At 35.6% G+C, this 11309-nt stretch overlaps 1 protein-coding gene across 1 annotated transcript; it reads right to left on the bottom strand.

Moving 5' to 3' along the window:
- Positions 1–84: 84 nt before the first annotated feature.
- Positions 85–10528, bottom strand: LOC128244448 (uncharacterized). Its single transcript, XM_052962452.1, has 6 exons — positions 10115–10528; positions 9083–9138; positions 1839–1946; positions 1505–1536; positions 1048–1348; positions 85–443 (listed from the first exon to the last, which is right to left on the bottom strand). The coding sequence occupies exons 1-6, from the start codon at positions 10120–10122 to the stop codon at positions 85–87; spliced, it is 864 nt and encodes a 287-aa protein (XP_052818412.1). The 5' UTR covers positions 10123–10528.
- Positions 10529–11309: the final 781 nt, after the last annotated feature.

Here is an 11309-nt window from a genome sequence, read left to right as displayed (position 1 = left end):
CTAGCTCTCGAAGATAGTTAAAGACCAAGCAATTTATCGACATAACATTTGATTATTTTTTCAACTTTCAGTTTAATAACATGACTAAACTATGCATGGGTTCTTACCTAAATCAAAGTTTTCATACGCTTCTTTCATGGCTTGACGCATTCTACTAGCGAGTGGTTTGCAGTGCTTTTCAATGACGTGATAAAAGAGCATAAACACCTCTTCATCTTTTCGTAAAATATACTTTAAAATATATTTTACCTTCGTCGGATAAAAACTTATCTCTTTGATGTTTTGATGCTCTTTAATACTAAGCACGCCAAAACCGACAAGATCATCCAAAATAACTTTAACATCTAGGTTCTTTTCCATTTGCCGCCCAAGCTGATGAAGACACGTGCGAATTTTATTTTTTGAAAGCTTCTCCCCTTCAGGCCAATGAAGATTGAGCTCTTCTGGAGCAAAAACAACACATTATGCGTTTTATGATTATTAAATGAGTTATTTACATTCGATATGAATAGAATTGTAGGAGCATGCTTGTTGTCAATATCCATGTTAGGTCCATGCTATCAAAACGACCTTTTATGTTGTAATACAACTGCGTGCAAATTTAATAAGCATTATTTTTAGAGATAATGAAGCATTATATGTAGTCCCAATCAAGGATTGCCTTCTGAACGAATTATGTTTTTGGAACATCAAAGGACCACCATGGTTGTTAAAGTGTCACGTGACAAACCCCATAATTTTAAACTGCCAAACTGCGCTGAAATTAAGTTTTAACGCATTTGGGTAGGCTCCTAATATGATCGACAATCAACAACAGGTAGAACTGCGAATGACAACGCGTTAGACTTGAAACGCAACGACAGATCAGTTTAAAATGTTGGGTGGGATTATTTTTTGTTTTAGTGGTATACTGTCAGCTGGTCATAAGTGGTGTTCAATGTTAATGTGTGTAATGTTAATGTGCGTTTTTACTGATTGGAAGGCACGATTTCCTTAATTCTACTCGCAGACAGTAATATTGTTTGTATATAAGATTAAGTCGTTAACCTATTGGCTTAGTGATGTCTTCGACCAAATGTGCACATTTTGCAGCTGCAAATGCTTCTTGAACGATTCGTATGGTAGATTTGTCTTTTATTCTTGGCGACCTGCTGATGGCTTTCAATAATGTGTCTACTTTATCTCTTCTAAACTTTTCTTCGCTAATGGCCTCAACATCTTTCGTTTGAATAACTCCGTTGCTATATAAGATGTCAGCAATACCAGTAGCGTCCGCTTCTTCCAGAATTAATGGGAACTTTCTTGATATATATTTTTCGAGTTGATCGTCCGGAAAGTCTGTTGAAACCTATATTACATATATAAAATATTTTATTACAAGAGTTCTTTTAACATACATGTGATAAATTGATAGCTCTATATGTATTAACTCAATATATTCTGACTTTATAATAGTTGTTTTTATAAATCTAAGGAAGGGAAAGATATCCAAATGTTATCATACCTCCGGTTGACTGCAGATTGCATAGGAATTTTCTGTAACAAATTATGCCAGATATTATCTAATTTATAGTCTAGATGCATCAAAGGCATTAAAAGAGAAGTTCAACCTTTATACCCGTAATCTCGTGTCACATCTACCTCCTAACCGCACTATCGCAGTGTTATTATCGTGGAGTGTTATGGCAGTACTAGCTGCATAGGTCCATAAACTAGGCAGGTAGACTAAAACAGGAGTTGTGCAATTCTTTAATATATTCTTAATTCAATATTATATTTATCAATTTATTACATATTATATTATATTCATATTATTATTTATTTTCGTAATTATCTACCTTCGGACTGCAAATTTTCAGCTGACTGTGGTTGCCAAGATTGGGGCCCTTCTCGTAACAGGCACGGGCTTCCTACATCCAGTGTGTGCACTAAAGCAGGGGCCGGAACTTCAAGGTAAAGGAATAGTTGTGCTAACAAGTGCAATTTTAGCAGCATAAAGTTGTTAGCATGAAAGAATGAAATTATAACACTTTCATTCCCTATGTGAATGACAGTAATGTGTGAATCATGTCTTCTGGGTATGCTTTAAACAATGTAGAAATACTTAAACCTTCATTTCCATGTCAACTGTTAAAATTTACCTACATATGGATCTTCATATTTCTTGCACGTAAAGGTATATTTATGTGATTATTTTTATGCCCCCGAAGGTGGGCATATTAAAATCGCACCGTCCGTCCGTCCGTCCGTCCGTCCGTGTGTCCGGCTCAATAACTCGTGTCCGGTCTGTAGCTTTCCCTTGTATGGACAGATTTTAAAATAACTTGCCATATGTGTTCGGCATACCAAGACGACGCGTCGCGTGCAAGAACCGTGTCCCTTCCTCTTGGGTCAAGGTCACACTTAGGTGTTTATTCACAATGGAATGCTGCATATAAAGACATAGAGTATAAGTTGTCGTGTCCGGGCTGTAACTTTCCCTTGTATGGACAGATTTTAAAATAACTGGCCACATGTGTTCGGCATACCAAGACGACGTGTCGCGTGCAAGACCCGTGTCCCTACCTCTAAGGTCAAGGTCACACTTAGGTGTTTATTCACAATGGAATGCTGCATATAAGGACATAGAGTATAGGTTGCCGTGTCTGGGCTGTAACTTTCCCTTGTATAGACAGATAATAAAATAACTTGCCACATGTGTTTGACATACCAAGACGACGTGTCGCGTGCAAAACCCGTGTCCCTACCTCTTAGGTCAAGGTCACACTTAGTATTTATTCACAATGGAGTGCTTCATATAAAGACATAGAGTATAGGTTGTCGTGTCCGGGCTGTTACTTTCCCTTGTATGCACAGATTTGAAAATAACTTGCCAAATGTGCTCGACATACCAAGACGACGTGTCGCGTGCAAGACCCGTGTCCCTACCTCTAAGGTCAAGGTCACACTTAGGTGTTTATTCACAATGGAGTGTTGCATATAATGACATAGAGTATAGATTATCGTGTCCGGGCTTTAACTCTCCCTTGTATGGACAGATTTGTAGTAGTAGTAGTAGTAGGTTTATTCGGTAAAAAGACATGAACATTACATGGCACGTCATAATGCAGACAAATTATAACATATCATTATCAATGCATAGACAATAGAAACCATGAAATGCACACACAATACCAAGGATGACACAGAAAAGAGAAAAAATGATTTTCACTTATTTCCATTGTGGTCCTTGAAAAATTGGTGGCAGTAACCATGGAATAGTCATGTAGTTTAGCAAAATTGTTAAGTACAAGGATAATAAATCTAGACAAGTTATAATCTTATATCACAGATAATTAATTGCATAAATTATATCACAGAACTCATTAACATTATTACTCTGCATTCATAGCCTATTACACTGCATTCATGGCCTATGTATTGTAACAGAAGACTTGAGATCATAATGTATGGAATAAAAAAAATGCCATTCAAAATGGCAATACTGTAAAGCAATATTAATATCACTATGAGATATGATAAGATATAAGGAAATACGTGTGAATAAGAACCCTACATGCTAATAAAAATGAAATTATTATGATAGCTAAAAATAAAAATTTATTCTATTAATATCACAATGAGATATGATAAGATATAAAGAAATACGTATGAATAAGAACCCTACATGCTAATAAAAATGAAATTATTATGATAGCTAAATATAAAAATTTAAAATAATCTTTAAGACTGTAATAGGTACTGTTTGATGGCAGACTTGAAATGATTAGGTTTTGAAATATTCCTTATATTTTGAGGAAGACTATTCCACAAATTTATGCCATTATTTGTGAATGTCTTTGCCCCAAAACTGCCAACTTTAGGCTTGGAGAAACGACCAGTGTTAACAAAGGTAAAACTATCCGCAAAAAGATCAGACACTGGTTGAGCTACCTTATTAGACCTTGTACAGCAACCGTGCACATCACTTAGCGGTTTAAAATGTTCACCAAGATACTCAGGGGCAAGGCCATTCTTTATCTTATGGACATGACAAAGCATAATTTGCTCTACCCTTTTTGACACGGGTAGCCAACCTAAACTTAAAAATTGCTCTTGACCAACATGAGACATGTTATCCATCTTTAAAACAAACCTGATCATCTTATTTTGGGTAGTCTGGAGTTTATTTTTAAGTGACTGGGTAAGACCTGGATACCAAAAGGAACAAGCATAGTCATAGTGGCACTGTATAAGGGACATAATTAAGAGTTTTCTAGTGTGCATATTTAAGAATTTACTTTTTCTGTATAAGAACTTCAACCTGTAGTTTGCCTTACTAATAACTGACTTGGCTATGGACTCACCAGCCAGACTCTGATCTATTTTAGCACCAAGGTACTTGACAAAACTTGATGGAATTGGCACCCCATTACAAGACACATTAAGCTGGGGATTAGACTTAAGTTTGGGCTTTGAACCAAACAATACTGATTATGTCTTGCCAAGGTGTAGGGACAGTTTGTTGTCCACTAGCCACTCACTAATGAGTTCCAGGTCACTTGAAAGAATGGATTGAATTTCTGATATGCTTTTACCAGCTTCTAAGATGCCCGTATCATCAGCATAGAGTAATATTTTATTGTTAACCACAGCGGCCATATCATTAACATAAATTAGAAATAGAAGAGGGCCAAGGATGGAACCCTGAGGGACACCACATGTGACAATGGCCTCGGAGGACAATGTGCCAAATACGTCGACAATCTGATGGCGATCTGAGAGATAGGGTTGAAACCATCTAACAGCGTCAGCATGGAGACCTATAGCCTCAAGTTTCATCAGTAAAATACCATGATTGACCGTATCGAAGGCCTTCTGAAGGTCAAGTAGAACCATTCCAACCATTTTACCTTCATCCATCTTAAAACGAATGTAATCAGATAAATGGGTAAGACATGTGTGTGTGGAGAAGCCACGCCTAAAACCGGATTGGTAGCTGTAGAGAAGTTGTTTATCATTTAAATAACCTTCTACCTGATCATATATGACTCTTTCAAATATCTTTGAAACAATACTTAAAACTGAAACAGGCCTGTAGTTCCCAACCTCAGTCTTGTCACTTTTCTTATAGAGAGGAATAACCCTGGCAGACTTGAGGTCATCAGGTACAGACCTCTGGATAATGGACAAGTTCACAACATGAGTGAGGGGACAAGATATGATAGAAGCACTATCCCTAACAAACCTAGCAGGAATGCCATCTAAACCTGTAGCCTTATTTGCACTCAGTTTATCTAAATGTTTTAAAACTTTATTTTCAGACACAATAGCAAATGAGAAGCTGTTATGATTAACACCTTAATCAATATAATATTTGCTAACAAAACTTTTACCATACTTATTCAAGCTTATTGGAAGTTTTTCAACAAGTTTAGAAGCAACTGTAGTATAAAATAAGTTAAACTTTTTAGCAACTGTAAGCTTAATAAAAGAAATCTGTCCATCAATTTTAAGACCTATGCTACTTGATGAAGAGTTACATTTCTTAGAAGGAAGACCTAATTGTTTAAGTGTGCTCCAGAGAGATTTAGACTGGTTTTTGTACTGTTCAAGTTTTTCTGAAAAATAGCATTTCTAGGCCTTATGAATGAGAAACTGAGTTTTATTACGCAATTCCTTAAAAACATTAAAATTATCTTTAGTTCTATTTTTCTTAAAAACATAAAAAGCTTTGTCTCTAGCTTCAATACTATGTAAAATGTCAGGGGATATCCAAGGCTGTGTGTGTTGCTTACATCTAACTTCCTTAACAGGTGCAATACCATCAAGAACGGATATAAAAATAGATTTAAAATTTGTCCAGGCTTCTGACACATTGTCACAGAGTAAAACACTATTCCAGTCTGTAGATAAAAGATATTGTTCAAAATTTTCCTTACTGTAGTTTTTAAGGATCTGATGTGAACATTGTTATGTTTACCAATAGACATAGTAGTGAACAGAATGGTCACTAATAGATGAGTCAATGACACCAATATGTGTAATTCTATCAACATCTGATACCAAGACTAAGTCTATGCATGTAGAGGAAGTTTTACAGATTCTTGTAGGATCTTGTATAAGCTGTTTTAAATGAAACATATTTGTGAATGATGATAACTGATCAACAAGAGTACATCTATTAAGTATATTAACATTAAAGTCTCCCAGGATAACAGATTCAGTTCCAACATGCATATACATGGAACACACTAATTCCAGCACTGTGAAAAAGTTATGTTGAGTTGGTGGACGATAGATGGTACCACAAAGAATTGGTTTACTTTTTGGCAAGAGAATATCGATCCAAGTGGCCTCTAGTTCAGAGTGAGTCATATCATCTCGTGGATTGAAGGCGAGATCCTCTCTTACGTAGATACACACCCCGCCGCCTTGACGATTTCTGTCCTTTCTCCGGATGACATATTTAGGAATATGTACCTCAGTGTCTTCCACCGAATCATCTAGCCATGTTTCAGAGAGGCATACACAAGCTGCACGTGTACGGTTGGCAAGGAGTCTCACCTCATCTAACTTTGGGATCAGGCTGCGGACGTTGAGGTGAATGAAATGTAAGCCACGGTTCTTAAAACCCTGGTACTGACTATTCACCGATGACTGGTCAGTCAACAAGGAAGGTTGACCGCCCTGAACAGTAGGCCCTGGACAAGAATGGACATCTCAACAAAGTAATAAAAATATAGAAGTTGGATTCTTTGTGTAACAACATCTAAATAAGCTATCCTTTCTTCTTGTTGGACTAGTGTATGAAGATACAAAGTTCTCATAAAATATCAACTGTCCCTGAGAAACATTTATAGTTGACCCTTGATGAAGCAAGTGGGTGGGGAATATGTCATTGTGTAAATAATGATCACCGATCCGAGTACAGATGATAACGGCAGTAAGAATACTTCCTAGGTAGTTCATACTTGTTGAATCCACACATTAAGATACAATATACTGACAGAAAATACTTTTAAACTTGATTTTTAAATTATTTTTTACAGGAAGTAAACAAACATGACCTCCAGGTTACACACCACCATTCAAATTTTTCATTAATTTTCAATACTTCAGAGTATTGTAAATTACATGCCACATGTGTTCGGCATACCAAGACGACGTGTCGCGTGCAAGAACCGTGTCCCTACCTCTTAGGTCAAGGTCACACTTAGGTGTTTATTCACAATGGAGTGCTGCATATAAGGACATAGAGTATAGATTATCGTGTCCGGGCTGTAACTTTCCCTTGTATGGACAGATTTGAAAATAACATGCCACATGTGTTCGGCATACCAAGACGACGTGTCGCGTGCAAGACTCGTGTCCATATTTCTTAGGTCAAGGTCAGACTTAGTGTTTATTCACAATGGAATGCTGCATATAAGGACATAGAGTATAGGTTGCCGTGTCTGGGCTGTAACTTTCCCTTGTATAGACAGATAATAAAATAACTTGCCACATGTGTTTGACATACCAAGACGACGTGTCGGGTGCAAGACCCATGTCGCTACCTCTTAGGTCAAGGTCACACTTAGTGTTTATTCACAATGGAATGCTGCATATAAGGACATAGAGTATAGGTTGTCGTGTCCGGGCTTTAACTTTCCCTTGTATAGACAGAATTTAAAATAGCTTGCCACATGTGTTCGACATACCAAGACGACGTGTCGCCTGCAAGAACCGTGTCCCTACCTCTAAGGTCAAGGTAACACTTAGGTGTTTATTCACAATGGAGAGCTGCATATAAGGATACAGAGTATTGGTTGTTATGTCCGGGCTGTAACTTTTTCTTGTATGGACAGATTTGAAAATAACTTGCCACATGTGTTCGACATACCAAGACGACGTGTCACGTGCAAGACCCATGTCGCTACCTCTAAGGTGAAAGATACACTTAGTGTTTATTCACAATGGAATGCTGAATATAAGGACATAAGAATGTAGGTTGTCAAGTATGGGTGGTATTTTTTATGTTCAGAGGCAATTGAAAATAACTTGCCATATGTATTTGTTTGATATTTAACTTTTCATGTACTGACCTTGTTCATAGGTCAATGTCACATTCGGGGGCATTCCTCACATACTGTGACAGCTCTTGTTTTATACATGATTGATATAAAACAACACAAAATATCCACCAACTTCATCATAACATGTCAACAATGAAAGTTCTAGCATAGCTTTGAGGAAAGAAAACGATAGTTTTTTAGCCAACAGTCGACAGGAAGTTTTTACTGAGCAATTTTATTTGATGCCTTTAACTTCAAGGACTGCACATTTCCGAAAATTCGTGACGGTTTTGAACGCCGTCCTTGAACGAACTCATTTTAGTGTTGTTTCGTGTGAAACATTAGCAATATAATGTGTCTAAATACCGAAAGTAAAAACACAAGTATGGGCCAGAAAAATGATCAATAGTAAAGCGTAGATTGTTTTAAAATATTTATATTCATGTTTTGAAAATGATATATTCAAGTAAGATATCAGCTATATCGAGGAACTAAGTAAGATAAAATTAAACATGCAGTTTTTGCATCTGCTTGACAAACATTCGGAGCTTCTCGTTCATTTTTTATCGAAAACAATCTTGGATGTATGCCGGTACATCAGTAGAAGTAGTTCGTAAAATTTTGATTGATATCATTCATTCAATGTTGGGTTTTAGCTAGTATTGGTTGATATTATTTTAATTGAATGCCACTGACGTGTATTGTTGCAAACATAAATAAGATATCCAAGAGTAAAGTCATTAAGTTTAACTGCTAAATTAAATTACTACGCAATCTACTTGCAGCGGACGTAAAAATACCCGATTTCTGACATTGTAAACCATCCATATTCATCCGAGATTGTTTTCGATAAAAATGGCCGAGGAGTTCCGAATGCATGACAAATAGCTTCAAAAGTAAAAGTAAAACATAAAATGTTCGCGAATGAGAATCACAAAGCAGGAAATCCAACAAGTATGAATTCAACAATTGCGTACATCTCACCATTAGTAAAAATGTATACTAGAATAAAGCGGAAAATCATTCTAATTTGAACAATAATTTACTTTCTACGTATTCCTCATCTGTCTTCTGAAGTTTCACCGACGATGGAACAGCGTCACTGCAACCAAAATAAATACCTTACATAGTTGTCTACTCAACAATTACAAATACTACTTTTGGATTTTAACAAAACAATGGGGTTGCTTTAAGTGTAAACAATTAATTTATTTTGATGCAAAACAAGATTTCACTGTGTGCACGGTCCCAACTTGGATTTTAATAATAAATTATTATGCTAAAAGTTAACTGTATTTGTGTTTGTAGTTTTTTCATATAAATATTGACAATGCCATAATGTATACCAATGCTTAAAGTTTTATTCAACGTCGTTCATTAGTATTATCATTGTATACAGTTTTAAGAAAATGAAAGTACAAGTAGAAATATATCTGCAACAAGAGAGCCATTTATTATTATGCTTGCGCTCTGCAATAGCACATTGGTTTCACAATGTGTCTAGTTTCACACAAATAAATTGAAGAATTCCAGCAATGTTTCGGATAAAGTTTGCTAAATAAGTGAAAAAGTGGTGATAACTTTTCAACGAAGTGCCCAAAATTATAATTCTGGCCAGGTGCACTATTTCACTTCGGGCCGATTGTTCAGAATATTGTTAAAGTTAACAATATTGTTAACTGGACTGCAGTTGCCTTTTAAATTTTGAATACTCTTAAAGATTCATAGACGCACACTTGATCTAAGGTACTTTTCACAATCATTGAGAATACTGATTCCGCTTTGTTTGTTTCACTCAATACAACAGGACATCGTACAATATTTCAGGTATAATAGCTAACAATGATCCAATCCAGTTAACAACGTTGCTAACTTCGTTTGAAGTTTCATTCAATTCCTACTGATAGCTTCCGAGACATTATTGATGAAAAAGAATAATATTAAAATACGAATAAGAAGTGTGAATGATGTACCTTCGTCGAAGGTGTGGGGGGATAAAATCAACTAAAACAGTTCGCTTAAAGCTCATCTTAAAAATCATAACAAAAGAGGAATTTACAAATATTGAACTTGCATACCTTAACATACGTTTCCGTTTCAAAACTTTCTGACGTTCCTCCTCGGGATCTTCCCCCGTGTCATTGTTGACGACCTAATGATAAAGTTTTTGTTTTTTTTTAAATCATGTCAACTACATCAAAGGAAAATGCCCGTAGGTTTATATATATTTATGACAAACATAAACCAAACACTACCAAGTTACACAATTAGTTAGGTCAATCAGTTTGAGACAAAAGTAAGACAATTGATCATTATGAGGATTGTAACATAACGCCAGATCTTACGGTGTCAAAATTAGCTCAATATAATAAATTAAAATCCTTTTTTACTTAGTGTATTTGCTTTCTTAACCAATGCATGAGGAAATAAGTAATATTGCCATTTTGCGATGTAAGTATTGCAACATTGATAAGTACATTGTATCCAGCTTAATGATATACTCAGAATAAATGACTGAGGAAATGTTTTAAACCGTTCCTATATAAAGAAAAAGAACAGCTTTGTGCTGTGTATCGGGAAAGTTGATCTTGCAATGCCTAAAATCACCCGTTAATTATACACCCGAGCCAAACAAACGTGCCCCATCCATGACACTAACCTGTTATGATAATTATATTGTCGAATATGTGTTTCTTTCAACAAAACATGGGTAAAAGGCGCTTTTCTTTCTTTTTGTAAAATAACACTGAGCAACTAGAAGAAATGTTTTAGGCAAATATGAAAAACTTCACAAAATAATGTTATAAGGCGACTTTGCACAAGACTACAGAGACTGGCAAGCAATATAAAACATGATAAATTAAAGTAACTTTCAACACAAACACATGTGTAACAAACATAAATTTTGACTGATAAACCTTCAACTATTTACTAAATAATGCATTTATGGAAAATAAAAATTGCTGATAACAAGATTGTAACCATGTTTTTAATCGCAGAAAGCGCAAACATATTAAATGATAGGTGATTGCTTACAGATTTGCTGTGGTCTTCTATAGTCTCATGACATAAGGTAGAAATACCGTTATTTATGCTCATTTGTCTCAAATTAAACACTGCATCCTTCATAAGAACTATTGTTTTTAACATTTGTTTATCCTTTTTGAAATATTAAATTAATATAAGTAATTGTGGTAAATTTTATGTGTGAGAAAGAGTGCATCTTTAAAAACCTGCGTCTGATATAGAATTTTGAATAAAAGATTACAAACG

The sequence above is a fragment of the Mya arenaria genome, chromosome 8 (assembly GCF_026914265.1).
Source record: "Mya arenaria isolate MELC-2E11 chromosome 8, ASM2691426v1".
Classification (NCBI taxonomy): Eukaryota; Metazoa; Mollusca; class Bivalvia; order Myida; family Myidae; genus Mya; species Mya arenaria.
This window is presented reverse-complemented; position numbering and strand designations above follow the sequence as displayed.

Coding starts and splice junctions, on each gene's coding strand:
- LOC128244448 (XM_052962452.1), bottom strand. Junction 1,537..1,838: donor TGAAAATTTGCAGTCCGAAG/GTAGATAATTAC, acceptor AATTTGTTACAG/AAAATTCCTATGCAATCTGC. Junction 1,349..1,504: donor CAATCTGCAGTCAACCGGAG/GTATGATAACAT, acceptor TATGTAATATAG/GTTTCAACAGACTTTCCGGA.